Source organism: Pyrus communis, chromosome 15, assembly GCF_963583255.1.
Source record: "Pyrus communis chromosome 15, drPyrComm1.1, whole genome shotgun sequence".
In the NCBI taxonomy this organism is placed as follows: domain Eukaryota; kingdom Viridiplantae; phylum Streptophyta; class Magnoliopsida; order Rosales; family Rosaceae; genus Pyrus; species Pyrus communis.
Window position 1 is genome coordinate 21,515,629 of NC_084817.1, and position 23,911 is coordinate 21,539,539.

General features: G+C 38.6%; 3 protein-coding genes across 3 annotated transcripts; 2 read left to right on the forward strand and 1 right to left on the reverse strand.

The window, feature by feature from the left end:
- The first annotated feature begins 8,491 nt into the window (after nucleotides 1-8,491).
- On the forward strand, nucleotides 8,492-15,719 carry LOC137717689 (uncharacterized). The gene is made up of 13 exons (XM_068457129.1): nucleotides 8,492-8,788; nucleotides 8,866-8,950; nucleotides 9,038-9,108; nucleotides 9,395-9,509; nucleotides 9,620-9,699; nucleotides 10,146-10,230; nucleotides 10,332-10,412; nucleotides 11,635-11,729; nucleotides 11,882-11,932; nucleotides 12,594-12,674; nucleotides 13,559-13,631; nucleotides 13,737-13,814; nucleotides 15,445-15,719. Exons 1-13 carry the CDS (start codon nucleotides 8,664-8,666, stop codon nucleotides 15,481-15,483), a joined length of 1,059 nt encoding a protein of 352 aa, XP_068313230.1. The 5' UTR covers nucleotides 8,492-8,663; the 3' UTR covers nucleotides 15,484-15,719.
- Nucleotides 15,720-16,307: 588 nt separating this feature from the next.
- On the reverse strand, nucleotides 16,308-18,220 carry LOC137717992 (cytochrome c). The gene is made up of 3 exons (XM_068457521.1): nucleotides 18,049-18,220; nucleotides 17,152-17,285; nucleotides 16,308-16,712 (listed from the first exon to the last, which is right to left on the reverse strand). Exons 1-3 carry the CDS (start codon nucleotides 18,158-18,160, stop codon nucleotides 16,620-16,622), a joined length of 339 nt encoding a protein of 112 aa, XP_068313622.1. The 5' UTR covers nucleotides 18,161-18,220; the 3' UTR covers nucleotides 16,308-16,619.
- Nucleotides 18,221-21,805: 3,585 nt separating this feature from the next.
- LOC137717184 (pentatricopeptide repeat-containing protein At1g09900-like) lies at nucleotides 21,806-23,314 on the forward strand. Its single transcript, XM_068456485.1, has one exon. The coding sequence runs from the start codon at nucleotides 21,806-21,808 to the stop codon at nucleotides 23,312-23,314; it is 1,509 nt and encodes a 502-aa protein (XP_068312586.1).
- Nucleotides 23,315-23,911: the final 597 nt, after the last annotated feature.

The window sequence follows — 23,911 nt, forward strand, 5'->3', positions numbered from 1 at the left end:
TGTGTGTATGTCCGTGTGTTTGCAGAAGGAAGAAGAAGAAGAAGAACTCGGGGAGAGAGAGACAGAGACAGAGACAGAGAAAGACAGAGTGAGGGAATGAGGGAGGGAATCCCGGGAGAGTGAAAGTGATGTGTGAGTGTGTGTGTGGTCCTACAACACCACACTACACAACACTTAACGTACACAAACAAATTAGGGTAAAATTGTAAATTCACACGTACGTTTCGTTAGTTTCGGGACGGGATGTTACAACCTACCCACCTTAATAGAATTTCGTCCCGAAATTCAAAATAACTAATTACACCCCTAACGGTCAAAGAACAATCTAGGATACAAATCCCTCATCCTATTTTCTGTCTCCCATGTCGCTTCTTCAACCGAGTGATTCCTCCACAAAACTTTCACCAAGTTTACCGTTTTGTTCCTCAGAACTTTCTCTTTCCAATCTAAGATCGTTAACGGTTCCTCGTCATACGTCAAATCTGGATTTATCTCTAACGGCTGAGGAGGTATCACATGCAATGGATCAGCAACGTAATGTCAGAGCATAAACACGTGAAAAACGTTATGCACTTTAGCCAACTCCGGAGGCAACTCCAATCTGTAAGCTACCTCACCAACTCTTTCTGTGACTATGTACGGTCCGATGTATCTGGGACTCAACTTCCCTTTCTTTCCAAACCGCACAACACCTCTCCACGGTGAAAGCTTCAAAAATACCCAATCTCCGACCTTATACACTCTGTCCGTAGCATGTCGATCTGCTAAACTTTTCTGACTGTCCTGAGCTGCTTTCAGGTTAGACCTAATTACCTGAACATTTTGAGTAGTCTCCTCGACAATCTCCGGACCTACCAAGACTCTTTCGCCAACCTCTGACCAACATAACGGAGTGCGACAAGATCTACCATACAAGGCTTCAAATGGCGCCATGCCAATGCTCGAATGGAAACTGTTGTTGTAAGCAAATTCCATCAAATCTAACCGCTGGTGCCAAGCATCACTGAACTGTAACACTGATGCTCGCAGCATATCTTCCAAGGTCTGAATAGTTTTCTCGGACTGTCCGTCCGTCTGTGGATGATACGCCGTACTGTAAAGTAGTTTCGTACCCAAAGCTTCCTGAAAAGCTACCCAAAACTTCGATGTGAATCGTGGATCACGATCCGAGACAATACTTACAGGGACACCATGGTACTTCACAACCTTTGAGATAAACAACTCTGCTAACCGGTTCAAAGAGTATTTCTCTCTTACTGGAATGAAATGTGCCGACTTAGTGAGCCGATCAACGATCACCCAAATGCCATCAAAGCCATTATGTGTATGCGGCAACTTGTACACAAAATCCATAGTGATATTTTCCCATTTCCACTCTGGAACGAGAAGCGGCTGCAACAATCCAAACGGCTTCTTTCTTTCTGTTTTAACCTGCTGACAAACAGCACAACTGCTCACATACTCAGCTATCTCCCTTTTTATACCCGGCCAATAATAAAATGGTCGAATGGTATGATACATTTTAGTTGCTCCTGGGTGCATGGCATAAGCCGAGATATGTGCTTCATCGAGAATTTCTTTCTTCAACTCCACATTACTAGGCACGAACATTCTACCCTCTAACATCAACATGCCATCAGAATCACGAACTCTGAGATCTCGCCTCCTTCCTTGATCTCGAGCTCGAATTAGTTCTTGAATCTGTTCATCAGCTACTTGAGCTTCAAGCACCCGGTCAACCAAGATTGGCCTAACTTGAAAATTAGCAAGTAACGCCACTTCTCGATCTTCTGCTTCTAACCTTACTCCTGTAGCACGCAAGTCCACCAAAAGAGGAATACGACTAGCGTACAACGCATTGATACGGCCATGTGACTTCCTGCTAAGTGCATCGGCTACTACGTTCGCACGACCAGGGTGATAATCAATCGTGCAATCGTAATCGCTGAGCAACTCCAACCACCTCCGTTGACGAAGATTAAGTTCCTTCTGGGTGAAGAGATACTGAAGACTCTTGTGATCTGTGAAGATCCTACACTTCTCTCCGTAAAGATAGTGTCTCCACAACTTCAACGCAAAGATGATAGCAGCCAACTCCAAATCATGTGTAGGGTAATTCATCTCATAGGGTTTCAACTGCCGCGAAGCATAAGCAATCACCCTACCATGCTGCATCAATACACATCCCAGACCATTCAAAGAAGCATCGCTATAAACCTCGAAATCACCACTATCGTCCGGGAGTGCCAAAACATGTGCATGAGTAAGACAATGCTTCAACTGCTGGAAACTTTGCTCACACTTATCATTCCACTCAAACTTAACGTCTTTCCTTGTTAACCTCGTCAGTGGCAAGGCAATTACCGAAAAATCCTTAACGAATCTCCGATAATATCCCGCCAAACCAATGAAACTTCTCACCTCAGTGACGGTTCGTGGTTGCTCCCAACTCTCCACAGCTGCAACCTTCTGAGGATCAACCAGAATACCTTGAGCAGAAATGATGTGCCCCAAAAACGCGACTTAATCTAACCAGAACTAACACTTGCTAAACTTAGCATACAATTGGTGTTCTCTCAACCTCTTCAACACCAAAGTAAGATGTCGAACATGCTCCGCTTTGGATTTAGAATACACCAGAATATCGTCAATGAAGACAATAACAAATCTATCCAGGTAAGGCTGGAATACCCGGTTCATTAAATCCATAAAAGCTGCTGGTGCATTCGTCAACCCAAACGGCATAACCAGAAATTCGTAATGACCGTAACGAGTCCTGAACGCCGTCTTAGGAACATCATCCCTACTAATCTTCAGCTGATAGTACCCAGACCTCAAGTCTATCTTAGAAAATACACAAGCACCTCTCAGCTGATCAAACAAATCGTCGATACGAGGCAATGGATAACGGTTTTTAATCGTCACCCGATTCAATTGCCTGTAGTCGATACATAGCCTCAAAGTCCCATCTTTATTTTTCACAAACAACACTGGAGCGCCCCAAGGTGAAGTACTAGGCTGAATGAATCCCTTATCCACTAATTCCTGTAATTGCACTTTCAATTCCCTTAACTTAGCGGGAGCCATACGATAAGGAGTTAATGAAATAGGATTAGTACCTGGAAGCAACTCAACATTGAACTCCACATCTCGATCTGGGGGTAAACCAGGTAAATCTTCAGGAAAAACATCAGGGAAGTGTCTGACCACTCTCACATCCTCAATTCTGCTAGGAACGGTCTCCTCTAGCACCACATGAGCTAGGTACCCCTGACAACCTTTAGACAACAACTTCCTCGCTCGCAAAGCCGAAATAACACCATGTCTTACTCCACTCTGCTCACCCACAAAAGTAACCTCAGGTAATCCAGGACGGTGAAACGTAACTACTTTCCCGTAACAATCAATGTTGACACGATAGAAGTGCAACCAATCTGTGCCCAAAATCACATCAAAATCGACAATATCTAATGGGATAAGATCAGCGGGCATAACAACACCCTCTACTATCACTGGACATCCTGGGTACATACAATCTACAACACATCTCTCTCCTCTAGGCATAGCGAATTCTAAATCGTACCCTAGAGGTGTGGGGCGAGGTTGCGTTACTTGAGCAAATGTATGAGAAATAACAGAATGTGTAGCTCCACAATCAATTAAGACTCTAGCAAAATAACCAAGAATGTTTAACGTACCCATAATCAAGTCCGGGTTGTTTTGAGCATCCTGCAGGGAAATATTGTGAATACCCCCCTGGCCCTGCTGTCGTCCGCCACGACCTCTGCTCGCTTGAACACCGCGACCTTGAGCTCCACGCCCCTGACTGGGCTGACTCAACTCCCTGACTGGGCTGACTCAACTGTCTCGAAGACCCTGCACTACTAGTAGCAATCTCACCCTGTTGATACTGTCCTCCTTGGTACCACTGAGAACCACCCGTTGGAGCTGGAGGATACGGCATGTAGTTGCTGGGATACGGGGGATAACCACCTTGTGAATACGGGTCCTGGGGATACTGATACGGTCCCGGAGCATAGGGAACAACATCACCCTGATAGTGATAGGCACCACCTCTACCTGCTTGACCATAATTACTCGGACCTTGGATTTGCCGAATCGGTGCAGGTGGCGGCATAAAGGTCTGCTGCGGCTTCTGCTGCTGTCCCTGGGGACAATTCACCGCTCTATGTCCCACCTGTCCACACGTGAAACAACTACCGCTAATCTGCCTGCACTCGCCGAAGTGTCGGTTATTACACCTACGGCAAAATGGAACTCGGCTTCGGCCACCATCACCTTGTCTCTGGCCTCGAGCACCTCCATAAAACCTACCTCCACGTCCCTGTCCAGAGGCACTAAAACCACCACTAGACGAACTCGAACTAGCACCACCCCTTTTAAAGTTCTGAGTTTGGCGAGGCCCAAGCGACACTTGACTTTTCCCTTTGTCATCTTTCTTTTCATCACTGTCACTCGACATATTCTCTGAGTCCTCTATCCTCAACAGTATCTCATAGAACTCCTGGTAGGACTCACAGTGAGTCGTAGTCGCCATAGAACGCCATCTCTTCTTAGTGCCCAAGCGAAAACGACGAAGCATCTCCGCCGGATTACCAGCGACGTCAGGATAGTAACGAGACAAATCAGTGAACTTACGATAATACTCGTTAGCCGTCATCTTTCGCTGTTTCAACTCAGTGAATTCCTGTTTCTTACGATCGATATACTCAGGGGGTACAAATCTCCTCTGAAACACGTCTTTGAAAACATTCCAATCGATCTTCTGAGCTGGAGTCAACCTACGAAGTTCTTGCTTCCACCAAGCTGCAGACTCCATCTCTAGAAACCAAGAGGTTGTCTCGACCCACATTTCCATAGGAAGGTTCCCCTGGTTATGCAACACACGGAAAGTCTTCTCTATGTGTTCCAACCAACGTTCTGCGCCTTCATGACCCTCACTACCTTTAAACTTATCCAACTTCAGGTTATACATAGTCTCCAGAGGAGTCCTCTGGGGAGGGCGCATCACTGTTTGGAGGGCTGTAGCAATCACTTCCCCCAACTGAGTAAGATCGGGGAAACTAGGCTCATCTGAGCGACGTGGTTCCCGACGAGGCGGCATGATTCTGACAGAAGACACCAACTATTAGAATACTCACAAAGACATAGGACTGCCAAACCTAGGCTCTGATACCAAGCTGACACACCCCGACCGAGATCAGGGCGTGCTGGCCGTCACACGAAGGTGACGTAGCCATGTGCGCGTGCGGAAGCGATTAAGATAGTATAGTAATGTAAAAGTATGAATAATTAAAAACTAACTAGCATACAAAGTACTAGTGTATGTGAGACACAATTCAGAGCAAGTCTACAACAGTCCAAAAGGAAAAGATACGACATAAATACACCCGAAGGTGACCCTACAATGGTGAGTGTCTGTCAGAAATGCCGGGACACCCTCTGGGATAAACCACCGAACCTGCTAGACCACTAGAACCTGGAGGGGCGCAAAAACAAAAGCGTGAGTGGGCAAAAACAAAGTTCTTTGAAAACTCTTTAGCAAAATACATTCTAACCCCTCGCCGTAAAACCTGTATACTTCCCAGAAAATGAACATATATACGTATGTATAGATATGTCAATCATGCTCCATGATATGCCATTCATGCTCGAGAATATGCCATAACGGAAACTCATAATCAAATATAAATACTCAAGCGTAATTCACATCAATAACATATAATCTAGCAGCCGGGAGTCACCTAACGTGACCTGTACGGCTGCATCTAGAGCTCCACTCTCAACTCAATAACTGAATCTGCACACAAGTCGGAACCACCTAACGTGGTCTGTACGACAGGCTGGGTGTAATATATATATATATGTATGCTCTAGTGCTACGATCACGTGAAGCTGTGCGATAAATCGCGGGTCACCTACAAGTCGGAACCACCTATTGTGGTCTGTACGACAGGCTTGCACCTAACTTGGATCCAAGGCGAGCATGCGGTGCTGGTGAACATACACGTGAAGGCTGTGCCCTGGCCTCGGGCGGGAGCACTAACACCGGGGGTGCAGATTATGAGCTCTCTAAACATCTCAAACTACCATTGCATAACAACACGAATACCGCTTACCTGGCACTTACCTGTGCGTCCACAGCACCAAATACACATATATATATATATATGTATGCCATTACTAATACATGCAATGATGCGTAAACAACATTTATATGATGCATGACATAAAACAAATAACCTTTTCTATTTAATTTCTGGGAATTAATATGTATATAGGTATATACGGAAAACAAAAGCCCATTCACTGGTAATTAGAAGGGTCGTAGCCCCCCTGCCTCGAGTGTGTACGCTCGTCCTCGGAGTACGAATCACCTAAACGCGACAAAGTTACGAAAACGTTAATTTAAAAGCACCTAAGCAATTTCTCGTAATAACTTCTCATACATTGCTCAAATTGGACAAATGAATATACCAACGTGCTCTACACAACCTCAGGATCACACCCATATTTTTAGAAAAAATTTTGGACCACGCACGCGCCGGCCAAGGCACGGACCTACGCGCGGCCACGTGCCATGCACACTGACGGTGTCAACTGACGCCGTCAGGAATATTCCGTCAACTAACGGAATATTCCGTTAAATCTAACTGTTACCGTTAACTACCGTTAGGAATATTCCGTTAAACTTAACGGAATATTCCCCTTTCTTCTCCGGTGAGACGCCGGCGCCGGAAAACTGGGAAAATTTCAAACTTAGTTTTCTCCTTCGTTTGTCAACCATTTTTCATGATTCAAACGCCAAAATGAAGCTTAGGACTAGTAGAATCACGATAGACTAGTTTCAAGGGCTAAAAATTGCTAGATCATACCTGTCCACAACTTCAAAAGTCGGCCAACTTTGAACTTAGCCTTCCCGACGTCAAAACTCGTCCAACGAACTACTCCCAAGCTCCTGGGAACCTCACAAACACAACTACAAGCTTAGAATCTCCTAAAACAAGCTAGATTAGGTTTGCATGAACAGTGCTCAAATCGGCCATGGTGATATCGACGTGAAAACGTCAAAGTTCTTACCTGGAAATGGCACCACTGGACTCCTCTCAGCCTCACGAGCACGATGGTGATCTTAGTTTCTCGATTGGTGAAGTATTGGGTATGTTTGTGTGTATGTCCGTGTGTTTGCAGAAGGAAGAAGAAGAAGAAGAACTCGGGGAGAGAGAGACAGAGACAGAGACAGAGAAAGACAGAGTGAGGGAATGAGGGAGGGAATCCCGGGAGAGTGAAAGTGATGTGTGAGTGTGTGTGTGGTCCTACAACACCACACTACACAACACTTAACGTACACAAACAAATTAGGGTAAAATTGTAAATTCACACGTACGTTTCGTTAGTTTCGGGACGGGATGTTACAAATTTGTTATATGAAAAAGGTACCCTTTTTTTAATATAAAATGTAACCATTTTTTTATATAAAATTCATTCAATCTTTTCTCTAATCTATTTTTTAAACTTATAAGGGTACATTCTATTTCGTTGAATTGAGAATGTATCCATGCCTAGTTAACAGAAGAAATTTAATAATGTTATTAAGCCTAATATCTTTCTTTTTTTTTTTGTTGTTGAATAACGTACCCATGTTTTGGTACAATAATTTTTTGGTTAGTTTTTATGAATGTATGCGTGTATATATATATATACACACAAAATATATTGGAGAGTATAATTCATCTTTAATATTTTTAATCCCATAAATTATGGGTTTTATTTAAAATTTCATTAATATAAATAACTAGAAATTTCACTTTTATTTTAAAAATATAATAACCTACATAGAAATACATTATTACATTAATATCAGAGACTTCAATAAAAAACTAAAAAGCACAAGGGTTTCAGTAAAAAAACATTAGTAGTTAGAGAACGCATCCAAAGCGTCCCATATTTTATAATAATGTTAAGTTGATTAAATTTGTAGACTAAATTTGTAAATTAAGTGATGTGTCACTAATAATAAATAAGCACGTTGGATCAAACTTAGTAATAATCCAATTATTAACTTCTATGTCATTTAGTTTATAAAATTTTGTCATTTAGCATTACCCTTAGACTAATTTTGTAAATTTGTAAACTAAATGATATAAAAGTTAATGATTGGATTATTAAGCATTGATAAAGATACTCATTTCTATCAGTGACACATAATTTAGTTTGTAAATTTTGTCTACAATTTTAGTCCTATGCTATTTATAAATCATGTAATCTATCACTAATAAAAAGATAAACGCGTTAATTAATACTTAAATAATAATATAATTATCAAAATCGCTTCAATTTTTTTATAAAATATTATTTAAATAGATGATCAGCCTAATTTCAACTTAATTGAGCTCAATTAAGGAATTTTTTTTAATTTAAAAACAAAAATTAAACTAAGGTGAAAGTTGATAACCACAATTCTAATTTCTAAACTTGACTCATTTTATTTTTATTTTTATCAAGTTTGTAAGACAAGGTTGAAACTGTAAAAACCAGAGAAAACAATCAGTCACCGGCGCATCGAACGGAGAGTTGGGTCTTGCCCGGTTTTCATTTCGTCCCACACTGACACCTCACCGATCGAATCGATCTTTGCAGCCATGGATTCTTCAAACCTCACCTCGCTTCCGGAGGACACACTCGAAGACGACCAACAACAACAACCGCCACCACAACCCCGACCTCTCTCTGCCTTTGCCGCTCGTCCCGATCGCCCTCCCACTCAGTGAGTTTCAAATTTCAACTTCTGGGTCTCGAGAGCTTCACAGTTCAATGCTTTTTCACATGCTGTTGTTATTGCAGGACTAGTTCAGAAAAGTACTCAGCTTTGGATTGGAAGGAGTATTTCGACACAGAAGATGATATCAGCATTCCAGATTCGCCTGATGTGAGGCTGTCTGTGTAGAATTTTGGATTTTCTGATTCCGCTACGTGTTTATGATCTTCCAATGCGGTTACCCTTTTGTTGTTTCAGGTTTTTCATGTATACACGGCAGGAACGGAGGGACCAGTTGTTTTCTGTCTGCACGGAGGTGGTTACTCAGGGTATGTTTGAATGATTATTTGGTTTTTCAGGTTTCAGTTGTTCAGGTTGAGCTGAAACATCTGTTATAATAAACTCAGGGAAGTTTGAAAGCAGTCACATTTTGTTGTAATAAACTCTTTTTTGTGGTTTACTTAATTTGAATAAGCCCATAGTTTCATGAATATTGAATGCTAACATTTTTCCACGCATCTGTTTAAGTTTGATCGGCACATTGTATCTATTTTTATGCCTGGATACTTTGAAAATCTGTTATGCTATGGTAGATTACCTGATTTATTTGCGCAGGCTCTCATTTGCCTTGTCAGCAAGTAAAATTAAGGAGAAAGCTCGGGTGGTTGCCATGGACTTGAGAGGACATGGAAAATCAACTACCGAAAATGATACCGATCTTTCTATTGAGGTAAATGCGGTCAAAATTGGATTGTTAAACGTAAATTATGATTTGCTCTTCTAAGCTGTAATTCCTCTGTAAGTATCCAGTCAACTAAATGGTAGTTCTCTTATGTGCAGACTATGTGCAATGATGTTGTAGCTGTTGTGAAAGCAATGTATGGAGATTGCCCTCCTGCAATTGTGCTTGTTGGCCACAGGTTGTAGTTTTTTAATGATTTAGTTTCCATTGAAATTTTCGTGGTACATTACCTTTAGTTCCGGCATGTGTCTTGAGAGAAGTGAATTTAACACTTACTAAATGTATAAAAAAGATCTCAGTAATCAATTTGTGGGTTTTCTCTGTTTACATTACCACATTTATGGAGAACTCCTGATGTTTTGGGCTTGAAAGCACAAAACATATAAGCTCCATTCATCATCATTAATCTGTAGCTCATTATCATAATACTGCTATCGGTTGCAGGAATAGACAATTGCATATTATTGGTGAATTTTTTGTAGAAGAGCATATCAATGATAATCCCAATTGCATTTTCTTAAGCTTTATTTACTAATTTTTTTTTAACTTCCATGAATCTCTAAGGATACCCGGTGTTCCTAATTTTCACATTAATCATTGTTGACTTATGTCACTGTCATACAGTATGGGAGGGTCAGTTGCTGTGCACATCGCTGCAAGGAAAGCATTGTCTAGTTTGGCTGGGCTGGTTGTTGTTGATGTTGTAGAGGTTTGGTTACTGACAAATTAGTATCTCAGATTTGTTTGAGACTAGTTGCCTTTAGTGGCATACATGCAGTCAAATTACACTGGCATTTGTGAACATTTCAGGGTACAGCTTTGGCTTCATTGGTTCATATGCAGAAAATCCTATCAGGCAGGGCGCAGCATTTTTCAAGCATTGAAAAAGCGGTACCTACAATGTCTTCAAACCCTAATAATTCCTGACTTTTGTTTACGTTCTTGTGTGCTTGAGTGGCATGAAGCACAATTTTGTTCAAAACTTGCACTGCAATTAGGGCATCACACTAGAAGATGAACAAATTAACACAAAGATTCTTAATGCCAGGATGCACATATGTAACATCAAGGCATTATGGCTTTTAAAGGAATATATCAAAGGGCACCCTTGAACTTAGGGGTCAATACCAATTTCTTCTTGGCCTCCGGTTTGATTAATGTAGAGCCTAAACATTAAATCTTCCTGCCAACCAAATCCATTCAATTACATTTTTGCAATTTTTTTTCTGACTTTCCAGGAAAAAAAATGTTAGATTAATGAATTAAAAACAAAAAGACTTAAACTTTTAAGAACTCAAAACTAACATGAGCTCCACATCCACTGTTACGCATTAGTCCTACGGTGCAGATTATTATTCCAATAACTTGTTCTAAAACTGGTTTCTGCAAACACATCCTCTACCATAAATGTAGTCCATTCCAGTCCCATTGAATATGATTGGACGTAATCATGTTCTTGTGGTGATCACCTTTGTCAACTTTTACAGCATCTTTCATTTGATTTCATCTCGTGGCAACGCTGATGGTGCTGCAGATGTCAGTGCTAGCAGTTCCTAGGCTATGTAGGGCATTGGAAGATACCAGTTTTATTGTTTTATTTGCTAATTACCATTTTTTCCACGGAAAACCACGAGCGTGTTACCTGCATAATGATCTATTAACAGATTTGGTTGAGGAAAAGGGCATTTTGAAATTTTACTTAGTTTAGGGGAAACAGTGGTCAAATTAAATGTAAAGGTTAGCATCCTCTTAGCACCAAAGAGAAAAAGGTTAAACATGGACACTGGAATTGGCCCCAAACAAGGAGGATATTGAAGTTTCCCCTTCTGTTTTATTGTGGACTTTACTGTTAAAATTACATTTTTTTGCTCGTTTGGTATGCCTGGCTATGATGTGAAGTAAAGCTATTTAAAATCCATGGACGATCATAAGCATTTATTATACTTTTTCATGTTCAAGGGAAGTAAAGTAATATGGAATAAAATTGTTGGGCAAACAAGGAAAATGAAATTTGTCAGAACCAAATGGCTTCCTTAATATACATGTTGTTATGAAAATGGTAATGGACGGGGATGAGTTGTTGTGCTGAAACTGAAAATTTATTCCTTTGTAGATTGAATGGAGTGTGAGGGGAGGTTCTTTAAGAAACATTGAGTCTGCTCGGGTGTCAATACCTTCCACATTAAAGTATGATGATTCAAAGAAATGGTAAGTATTTTAGTAACTGCTCTTTTACAATTCCTGTAAGCAAATTATGATAATTTATCCACTCCCATGATCCATTGTTGTATTCCTTTAGTCAAGTCTCTGTTAATCTTAGTCCTGTACATAACAGGCACAGTTTTGGTATTGTTCTGCAGTTACATTTATAGAGCACGACTTGAAGAAACAGAACAATATTGGAAGAGCTGGTATGTTCAAACTACTTGTTAATCCATTTAAAATTTGGCAAATGATCAGGGTCCATGTCACTACATGTTGTGCGTATTTCAGTTGAAACCAGACTTGCCGGCATCTATGTAACATTTATGAGTTGGAACATTTCATTGTGCATACTTGTGTACAGTTTTCTTGTTTGGTTGCTGCATCAAGAATGTAGCATGGCTTGCTTGTTGTTACAACCTGTTCATATGACTGATTCAGGGTGCTTCTGTAGGAAACACTTTCAGTAGAAGCATTTAGGAAATTTCTATAAAAAATCACCTGGTACTTCTCCTGAAATCACTGAAAGTGCACAACTTAGAAAGCATTTTAAAATTTCTATTAAAGGCTATCAAAAATACTTTTGGCTATCTGAAAGCTCTTTTAGAACTTCGAGAAGCCTTGGCGAACAGGCCCACATACCAATATTGTTCAGATTTACACTAGTTGGTTTGGATAGAGGAGTTAGAGATGTAAATGAAACTGCATCACTTTGAGCTATCCTTATGTCTCATAATATTTGATAGCCATGGTAGCATAGTGATAAAACTCATGTAAGTATCATACATGGAGATGCTTTTACTCATTGTGTTTGGTTTGACTTTTGTGTCATAAATCATTTCCTGTTGGAATATATTTACTCAAATACAGGTATGAAGGCCTTTCAGAAAAGTTTTTGTCATCTCCCGTTCCAAAGATCCTGCTGTTAGCTGGAACAGACCGACTAGACAGGTTCTTTCCATTTGACTTGCCAGAATAATCTGCTCATATAGTTTAAATGAAATCATTTTCTTTGATAAAAAGTATCAGTATGGTGCTGTCTAATCATATCGATTTTGTGATGACACAATCTTTAGAGATGTTCTATGTTATCATACTTTGACTGTTTGCAGATGGTATGCACATTAACACATTTATGGCATGCGTAGCGGTTTATGATTTGGGTCCCACTATAGGTTTAATTTTTGAAACATGACAAACTAGGAAAGGAAATCTTCATGAACGGGAGGGCATCTACTTTTAACGTTTTGCATACACACAAACAGATATAAGCAATTTCCTCACATTGTCTTACCAAGAGGAATTGTGTAATTCATAAAGCGTATTTTTGGGTCCAAAAAGAGAAGGATTTGAGGTTTGTTGAAACTTGTATACAAGTGTGTTGGAAAATTTCATAAATTACTAAAACGATTGTAATTTCCCTTTTTTTTCGTATTAAAATAAAAAAAATGTGGAAAACCTTCAAGTCCATATTTGTGATATTGTCTTGTCAAATGCTCTTATTGTAGTTAAGTATCCACTTTATTTTGCATGTTATATGCGGTATTTAATTACACAATATTTTGATATTACTTGCTGCTATGTGACTATCCTTGTGTAAACATATCATACAAACACAATGTTATAGCACTGATCGGCTGGTTAGGTAGATAACCTTATATTTGTGAATTGCGTGTAAGTGATAGTTTTTGGCACTTCCATGCTAATGGAATATTTCTATTTCCTTGGTTATCTTTTGTGCGTGCTTGCTTGCTATGATTGAATTTATTTGGGTCAAGAACCATGACTGCTTTCAAGGAATGATGTAGGCTGGGTCTTTCTTTCTTTTGTTACAGAGCTCTGACAATTGGCCAAATGCAAGGGAAGTTCCAAATGGTTGTCATCAGACATACCGGGCATGCCATACAAGTATGTATTCTGTTTATCTTCCATGGATTTTTTTTGTCTTCTAAAAAATTACTCTTTGTAATCCGTAGAAGCTAACTAGAGCTTTGATGTCCCATATTTTTGCAGGAAGATGTTCCTGATGAATTTGCAATGCTAGTAACTAATTTTATATCCCGTAATCGCATAGGCCCTCGTGGAGTTGAGGTATGCACATCCTGATAGAAAGTATAATTTATAATTATAACATATGGAGATATGTTGTATTTGGTATTTTTGATTCGTGAAACTCTTCTGATTCCTTCAAAATTCAGAGTCCCACCCTTAAATACGTTCGTCCAGTTCAGGAGCCACATATGGACACATTTTAGCCCTTAGCTAACCACCATCTAATGGTTGTGAATACGTCTGACGTTCATAAAATAAATTAATAAATAATTTTCTTTGTACAAGAGAATGCTCTACCTGTGAATCTCCCTCTTCCTCTCATTTCACTCAACTCTCCTCTTCCAAAAAATCACCTACACTTACTCTTCTCTCTTGGACTCTTCCCTTCAAAACCATCCAAGAAACATAGGCTTCAGAATGAAAAACAATAGGGTAGCTTGCTTAGGTCATACAAAGAAGGACAAAGTGCCGTTGGCTGCTCTTAGTTACAGACTCAAGACTGACGTTTAAGCTGCTACAAACACTGCAATTAATGGCAATGCTTCTATCCGCAGACGTTTACTTAGGCTATATCCTTTTGCTTAGGACCAAGAAGCTCTTATAAGCATAGGAAATGCTAATTGGCTACATCAAGGCTCATCTTTAAGTCCTTACCTTTTTGCATTGATAATGGATGAGTTAACGGGACATCTCCAAGATGATATTCCTTTGTGTATGCCTTTCGCTGACGATATAATGTTGATAAATGAAACTCAATGAGTAAATGCGAAACTTAACCTTTGGAGAGAAGTTTTGGAATCTAAAGGTCTTTGCCTAAGTCGGTCAAAGACAGAGTATATGGAGTGCAAGTTCAGTGCGAATAGAGGCTTAAATAATTTAGAGGTGAGGATTGGAGATCAGGAAGTACCAAAGAGCGATCGCTTTCGCTACCTAGATTCTATCTTGCAAACAAACGGAGAGTTGGATGGAGACCTCAACCATAGAATACAAATTGGATGGATGCATCGGGTGTGTTGTGCGACTGTCATATGCCACTAAAGCTTAAGGGAAAATTTTATAGGACGGCAATAAGACCAGCAATGCATTACAACATGGAATGTTGGGTGGTGAAGCACCAACACGTACATAAAATGAGTAGCGAAGATGAGAATGCTTCGTTGGTATGTGGGCAAATGAGAAAGGATAAGATTAGGAATGAGGATATTTGAGGTAAAGGAGGAGTAGCCAAAATTGAAGGAAAGATGAGAGAAAATCGGTTACAATGGTTTGAACATGTGAAACAAAAGCCTACTAACGGTCCGGTTAGAAGATGCAACTATGAGGCAAAGGTTTAGGGCCGAAGGGGTAGAGGAAGACCTTTAAAGAGATTCGAAGAAAAGAATTGGAGTACTTGAATCTAACAGAAGACATGACACAGAACGAAGTGCAATGGCGTTCTAGGATTCATACAGTAGATCCCACTTAGTGGAAAAAGACTTTGTTGTTGTTGTATTTGACGAAATTCGTATAATATGATGCATAAAAAATGGGAATTTGCAGGTTCATATCTATTTTAATAATGATCAACTGATGCTTAGGTCTCTTTTTGGTACTAAATCGTGCCATGTCCTTTGAGGTATAATTTATGGGTCTGTTTGCCGGCCTTTTAACATCATATGTTGTGTTGCAGATTCCAGGACTCCGTCGGCCATCCCAGCCCAAACCTTGAATCAAAAGTTCCGCGAATCAATAGTGGCTTTTGGGTTCTATTTGCATTTTTCTTTTGGGGAATGTTGTGGGAAGGCATCTCAATTGACAAAAATGATAATCGTCACTTGAGTTACAGATGTATAGCTGTTAAGGAAATGTTTGAAGTGTGGGTTTAGAATAAAGCAATTTTCGAGCAAAGACATTAGAAACCGGTAACATTCCTTCAGAAATAAAAGTGCGATTTCTAGCAAAGAAGCTAATCTGCATGCCATTTTACTTTTGTACATTCAATTGGTGAAAAGGCAGAAGTCGAGTTCTCAATTTTCTCACTTATACTGCATGCTATTTTGCTCTTGGACAGTGTGCTCAAGTACCTTGAACCCAGAGGCATGTGGGTCAAAGTGCGCACAAGGAGGTCATGCGTTGAGCACAGAGCAAACGATTTCTTTTCCTTCTAGTGAAGAATGCTGTGTGCGTGAGTTGTAGTAAATTTCTTTTCCTTTTAGTGAAGAATGCTGTGTGCGTGAGTTGTAGTAAATTTCTTTTCCTTTTAGTGAAGAATGCTGTATGCGTGAGTTGGTACTACAGTCTAGTAGTATTCATCTTTCCTCGTAAGTGAGGTTTTAAGTTCAATACTCGCCAAAGACGAATTTTTAACCACATTATTGCTAGCTCATTGTGAAACTCAACCAACTCCTATACTCCTTTAGTGTAAATAGTTTGTTCAAAAAAAAGAGAAAATCATGCATGTAAACGTCGATTTAGAGCCTAACCTCCCTTATTTGAGAGAACAACGGGTAAAATATCGACCCAAGCAAACAAATTAAGAGTGACCAGCAAGAGTAGCGATCATTATAAGTTGTTGCTACACACTTTACGAATGTAGCAGTAAATTTATCATCAGAAAAACTGGCATTTTTGCCAAATTCACAAGATCTAGTCACAGCTTCTAAATCGAATTGAATGTTGCGTTGCCAATTACAGCAACCTCTTCCTACAAACACAAAAAGCAAGCTAGACATGCAAACAAGAATTGCAGACCCGAACGGTCCTTTTAAGATTTATTGGCAAAAAAATAGTACTATCCGCCTTGTGTGAAGTTACCACCTCCATATACTGCAAAATGGGAATCGAGGACTAGGAAAATGCAAAGGTTTAAGCAGTTGATTGCTTCAAATATGCAATGAGATCAGCACGGTCCTGTGGCTTCTTCAAACCAGGGAACACCATCTTAGTTCCGGGAATGTACTGCATAACAACAATTACACCGGCTCAGTCTACAATATTGATTGTCCGCATCAATGAACTATCACTACCTAACACATGCAAGGGAATCCTACATCATCTACACAGAACATGAAATATCTTGAAACGTTCTAAGATCTTGAAAGAACAATGAATTTACGTAGAATTATAAATGAAGAGATAGTCGCAGTCTAAGAATAAAAGAGTGCTGATGTTCAGACCCATACACTTCCACCCGTTCTTTTATGTGAGAGGTACCACCTATACACATTTTATGCACCGTGTATATCTCAACTATTTTTTTTCTATCACTGAGCTCACCTACATGTCAGCATGAATGATTGATAGGTGATGATCTATGTCTATCTCTAATGCTAGTATGAACCGAGCTCTAAGAAATCGCGTCAGTCATGAGGCACAACAAATAGAGAAAATTGCATACCTTCTTGGGGTTCAACAAGTAATCATACAAGGTCTTTTCCTCCCAAATCACAGCCATGTTCTTGTTAGCAGCAGAGTATGAGTATCCAGCACCTGTACCAGACTGCCTCCCGAAAAGTCCATTCAGATTAGGTCCTGAAAGTTTTAACAATCGAAAGTTAACAACTTTAATAAACTCAAATTGAACTGAAACTTAGCAAAGAATGCATGTAGAAATCCAATAGATTGAAAAACAGAACAATGGAGCTAGTTCGCATATACGCCAAAGTATAAACACAAGATCATACAATCACCAAGCTCGTCACATCAATCTAACGAATCATATATAGTGCCCCTATATACTGAGTAGCATCAAAACTTTCTATATATACAAAATCTCAGAGCATGGATACTCCTAAAGATCTAACATAACTTTTCCTCCCACAAGTTGCGAATTAACAATCACAGAAAAGGAAAGTTGATGGGTTTATGAATTACTTGCACAAACACAAATAACTTGTAACCGAAATCCAAAAATCAAATACAAGAAAGGAAGATTGATAATATCAGACCAATCATTTTAAACCTAAAAACTGCTAGAACCATTCATTTCCGATAGTGTAAACCAACATCAACTGAAATTCTCGCCCTCGTCAATTTTCTCAGAAACCAAACAAAAAACTATATAAATTGGAAACACGAATAACCCAATAACGAAATCGATCAGATCGGGCAAAGATCAATCCGTCATCCAAACAACCAAATCGAAACAAAAATCAAAATACACAAATCCAAAAACCAAATGCAAATAAGGAGCTACAATTGTCAGTTACAAACAAGATCAAGAAAACAATCCAAATCAATCACCAAACAAAAAGGAAAAACGAGGTTTGGTGAGCGAGAGAGATGATAAGATTACCCTGCTTGTGACCGGCGCCTTTCTCGACAGTATGGCACTGGGCGCACTTGGTCTTGAAGATTTTCTCTCCGGTTTTTGCATCTCCGGGTGGAGCTTCGGCGAACGACGCCATTTCCCGAGAAATCTGGAGAGAGAGAGGTTAGGGTTAGGGTTAGGGTTTACAGACGAGAGATTTTGATTTGGTCACAGAAGCGCACCGCACCCAACGTTCTCCAATTTATTTATTTTCCGCGGATTCTTCCTGACGAAGAAGCGTGGGAAACGTGCTGTGCCGCAGGCCCAAAGGCTTTAGACGTGGCGAGTGGACCAGATTTTTCTTTGCCCCTCAGGCCTTTTCACATTGAGCGAAAAAGGGCGAGTCTTCCGACGGAATGCACTTTTCCCCGCACCGATAAATTCGACGTGCCGTTGCTATTTTTTTTCAATACACGATTATGTTGACATAGTATTACGGTTTAATGGAAATTTTTTATTTGTAAATGAAAATGTCTTAAATTCAATTTTCGTTAAAAACGAATTTGAACTATATTATTGCTAGCTTATTATAATGATAAGCTCACATCCTTCCGTAGATAATATCATTTGTTAATAAAATAAAATAAAAACAACAATGATCTTAAGGTTGGATAATGCTAAGTATACTAAATTTTTACATCAAATTTGCAAACCAAATGATGTGGTAATTGATGATTAAATTATTACTTAAGCGTTAATTAACGTGTTTATTTTCTATTGGTGACACATAATTTGGTTTGTAAATTTAGTTTAAAATTTGATATTCCTAGCATTGTCAATTTAGAATTGAGTTCGGTATCATTTGAACTTTTTTATATATAGAAATTGAAAATACTGTTCTGTTTAGTTTTTCATTTGCTTTATTTGTGTTCGGGTTATCTACAAAAAAAAAAAAAAAAAAAAAAAAAAATCTTTGAGAAATTTTATTTGAACCTATAAAACCTCTTTCTACACCCAACTTAACCTTTAAATGTGAATTGTCTTCTTTACTCTATTTTTATAATTACCATTAAATACAAAATGAAATTAACAATAAAACTAAAATTTATCAATAAACACATGCTCAATAATCAAACATTTACCATAACGCAATCATTTTCGAACGTTCTATTTGGCTAAAACCCTAAGCCGAGAGCAAGCTCTTTTTTTACGAATGAATGGTAACTTTGAAGTTTTTAACCTTTCAACTAAGTTATGAATTGATTTATATAAACAAATGAACCCTCGTACACCATTGAAGGCTAGTGGGCCAAATAAGTAGTTTTATCATGCCCTATATGCTGTTGTAAAATTGCTTGTCTAAAGCTGTAGTTCATTCTATATATAAACGAATGAACTCATTTCAATTAAGAGCTGGTTGTGGTCAGCAAAAAATGTGAAGCAAATGGATGGTTTCATTATGGATGATTCAATCTAGTAGCCTTATCGCAGTAGCACCAAATTCAAACCGCTAAGGGAAAATGACAGACCGATTGGAAGGATAGAATGTCAGACGAGGGAACATATGTTTTGATTTTGAACTTTTTTTATAAATGGGTGTAAAAATAAATTTACATATTAAATTGAGTTTATGAGGGTAGTTTAGAAAGTAAACTAAGGTTTAAAGAGATATTAATAGCTTAATTGGAAATAAGATGGGTGTAGAGAGTAAGCTGAGTGTAAAGAGATGTTATATGGGTTCGAATAAAATTATCCATAATCATTTGGCTCATTTACATGAAACTTTTATTAGCACTTTAAATTTTTTATTTTGCCTATCTATAAGTGTATTTTTCTTTTTGAATATAAAAAATTTAGAGTTCAAATGAGAATTTTAAAGTGCCAATAATAATTATTTATTTATATTCGAAAATTTATTTTTATTTTATTTTATTTTTTTAACATCTGTTTTTCAAACTTGACAAAGGATGATTAGAGAAATGCTTTTGCAAATTTTGGTTCAACGAAGAAGAATTGAGGAAAAAATAAGGAGAGTTTCACCCAGCTTATCCCATGTTTATTAAGTTATACGGAAGAGGATCCTCTTCAGATCTATTTTGTGGGGATCTACGTCCTAACCATTTATCATACATTATGCAACTAGTCTTCGTCAGAAGCTGTTATGTTTAATTTTAAATTAAAAAAAGTCAAATAATTTTTTACCTCACGATATACAATAAATGAATAAGATGTGAGAATCTCTAGGACTCTACAAAGTGAATCCGAATGGGATCCAATTCCAAGTTACACCACCTAACTTGCTAATTAACATGGGCTGAATGTATATTAGGATTTGGTGTGGCGCTGCACCCAGCCTATTCCACTTTGCCAATGTTTATTATACCACATGTTTCACACCATTATTTCTCTTAAAATTTACTATAACTTTATACGAGCTTCAAAAAATATTTTGTAAAATATTAATAACTCGTAATCACTTAAATTTTTATTTTGTACTATCAAATTCATTAAAGTACTAAACAATTTAATCAATAGTTTTATATATTATGTTTTATATGATAAATATCTAACATTTCTAGCCAACAAACCATGGAGTTCATATGAATGAATAGTAGGCGTAATTCTTAATACATATGGTAGTGCAAGGGGAGAATTGCGGGTATTGCCACAGGAGAGGGTTTGCTCAGGGATGACAGTGGAAGATGGATCATGGGCCTTGGACTTAATATAGGAGGACTACGCCCTGTGACGGTAGCAAAACCTGAGCTTTATACCATGGGTTGGAACTGACTTGGGCTGAAATTCTATATACATAGATAGATACGCTTTCACATCTTCTTAACCAGAAAACGACTGGCCCCCCACCTATGCCTCTAGGCGCTAGACCCCTCACAACTGCCTGATTAAAGACTAGAGATTTTTAAAACATTGTCTATGACAGAATATTATCTCTATTTCTAACATTTTAATTCGTTTATTCTAGATGTTGAGAAGTTGGAACCAATGTCCCCATCTCAATGGAGTGAATAGAGAGTTTCATAAATCTCGGTGTGCATTTGAAATTTTTTATACGTAAAAGAAAAATACACTTTTGAGAGAGAAGTACAAGTGGCTTCTTACCACAATGATAAAAAGGTGTTGAACCTTTATATGACGACATAAGTTCGAATCCCGTCTGTGGCTGATTTACTATCTAATCTAATAAAAAGTATTGTTTGACAAGAAAAAATTATAAAAGAAAAAAAAAAGAATTAACTATTTACATGGATTTAGAGTCATTCGCGAATTGAGACATGATGTTTCAATCTTCGCATATTGGTGAACGTGCCAATTCTCTCTAATTGCTCAACTTTTCCAAATTCTTTAAATTCAAATTCTAATTGAATACATTCTTTAAATTCAAATTCTAATTGAATACATTCAGAATTATAAGGATTTTAATAAACTATCTTAAAATCCTGATTGAATAAACATTGAATTTCAGAGAATCATTTAAAATCATCTTTGAATACTCCTAAATTCATTAAAAGAATTAAAATCTATGGAAATCCCAATTGAATACACCCGACAATTCAGGAAAAAACAAAAGAGAAATTTCAGGGCTCATTTGCAAATAACCCAAAACTATGGTGGCGAAAAATGCAGTTTACTAAAATAAAAATTGAAACCCAAGCCGAACCCACTTCTGAAAATCTGGCGGACTCCACAGTTCACATCCCAACACTAAACCCTGCTCCTCTGGCAGCTCTTCCCTGTCCCCGTCGCGAGCTCAGTCGGTGTTCACCTTCAACATCCTACCACCATGAAAATATTCAGGCGTTTCTCCAACCCTCACAATCTCGACTCTCTCTTAGTACAATCCACACCCCCATTTCATTCCCCCATTGTTCCTCCCAAAACCCTAGTCTCACACGAGCCCTCTCCTCCTGGCAATTTCTCCAATTCAAATCTGCCCCACACAGAAGCTGCTTTCTCCTCTCTGAGTTCCTTGATTTCCTTATTTGGGTCAACCCCATCTTCTCAAAATTCCCAATCTTTGCTGACTATTTACTCACTCAAGCATCAATGTCACGGACGCGTTCAGCCATTTTCCACTGCGCCTTCCGATGTGTTCGAATCTTCCTCGCCGCCAGGAGCTTCGGGTTCCGATGAGGGTAATCGATTTGGGAATGCGGGTATTGATGGGATTCGACCGGATGAGACTTCAAATCAAGTTTTGGAAATTATTGATATGATCAGAATGGGTGAGAATGATTTGAAGTCCAAGTTGAATTCCATGAATGTAAGTCTATCTCCTGCCTCCATTACTTGGGTTTTCGAGGTTTTGAATTCTGAAAAGGTACCTGCTTTATGTTTCTTTGATTGGATTAGGGATTCACAACCCATTGGTAGTTATGGGAATGAAATATGTAGCTTGGTTATTGATAATTGTGGGCGGGTAGGTGATTACCCTGCAATGCTTCAGATTTTGAAAGACTTTCAATCGGAGGAAATTCGTCTCACCCAAAAGGCATTTGGGTTTATATCTTCAAATAAGGCTTCTGTTGTCAAAGTGGTAGAGGTTTTGAATAAAGTTGGTGGACTGTGTCGGGCAACTGGAGTGCTCTCTTTGATTGAGATGTTTAGTGTCAAGGGTTTATTTGAAATGGCTGAGTTTGTGATGAAGAAAACAGAGAGGAAGAGATGTTATTACATTATAATGGTCAGAGAAACTTGTCGGAGAAGAAATTTTGGCAGAGCTGTTGATATGCTTGATGAGATGAGGCTAGTGGGGTGTGACCCAGATGCCAAAACTTACAATTATCTGCTCAGTAGCTTATGCAAGAACTATAAATTTGCTGAAGCTACTAAACTGTATGAAGAAATGCTAGAAAGGAATTGTCAACCTGATGGCATAACCTATGAAATATTTATTTGTTACTTATTTAAAGTTGGAAATCTTGATTTTGCAAGACAGTTATTTGATAGAATGATATTGGAAGGCATTAAACCTCGCGTTTCAACACATGCTGCCTTTGTCAAGGGTTATTTTAACTTGCGGAGATATAAAGAAGCATATAATTACGTTGTTGATTTAGCTGCTAAAGACAGTTTCTCTAGCAGTTCAGTGTACAGCTTGCTTGCAAGGCTTTATATGAAAGAAGGAAATGTAGTTGTTGCCCAAAATATTCTGACCGAAATGATTAATAAGGGTTTTAGACCAGATTATTCAGTGTATGTGAGAGTTTTGAAACGGCTGTCCAAGTCAGGCAGAAGTGGTTTGGCTGAAGATTTGGAAAGCAGGTTCTCTAGTCTAGCAGGAACTGAATAATGTATTCCAGAAAACACGTTCGCCTTGTTTTCATGTAGTTTACCTTCTGGTGTATGTTTGCTGTTTGTTCTTTTCCAGTTGAAGTGTTGAAATCTCCTGTTATCGAACCTCCAATTGTTGAAGTGATACTCAAAAGCATTTTTGCTAGATTTAATACAAATCAGTTGAACTTTCTGGTAATTTTCGTCAACGATTTCATGTTGCTATGCAGGCTATAAGAATAAAAACATTCTATCTCCGTATTTCTTGGTGTGTTGGACTTGAGTTTCCAAAAGAAGAAAAGGTAATGCATTTTGTTATCTCTCTGTTTTTATTTATTTATAGAGTTTCCATTGTTTGGCTGGCATTCTTTTTAGAATACTAGAAATGCAGCTAGGAAGATCTTAGCCCCCAGCCATACATGTACTCTTGGTGAAACTAAGGACAACAGGCAGAGGAAGTTGTTTAGGTTGTGTTAGTCAACACCCTCGTCAGCTACATTTTTGCTTCTCATATGTAATTTTTTGTGCAATTTTAAAATATTTTCAACACTTGGGCTCATGCCTCACTTGGGTTTCAGAAGATTCAAGTGCTGTTGAGTCCTTAATTAGTTGCATA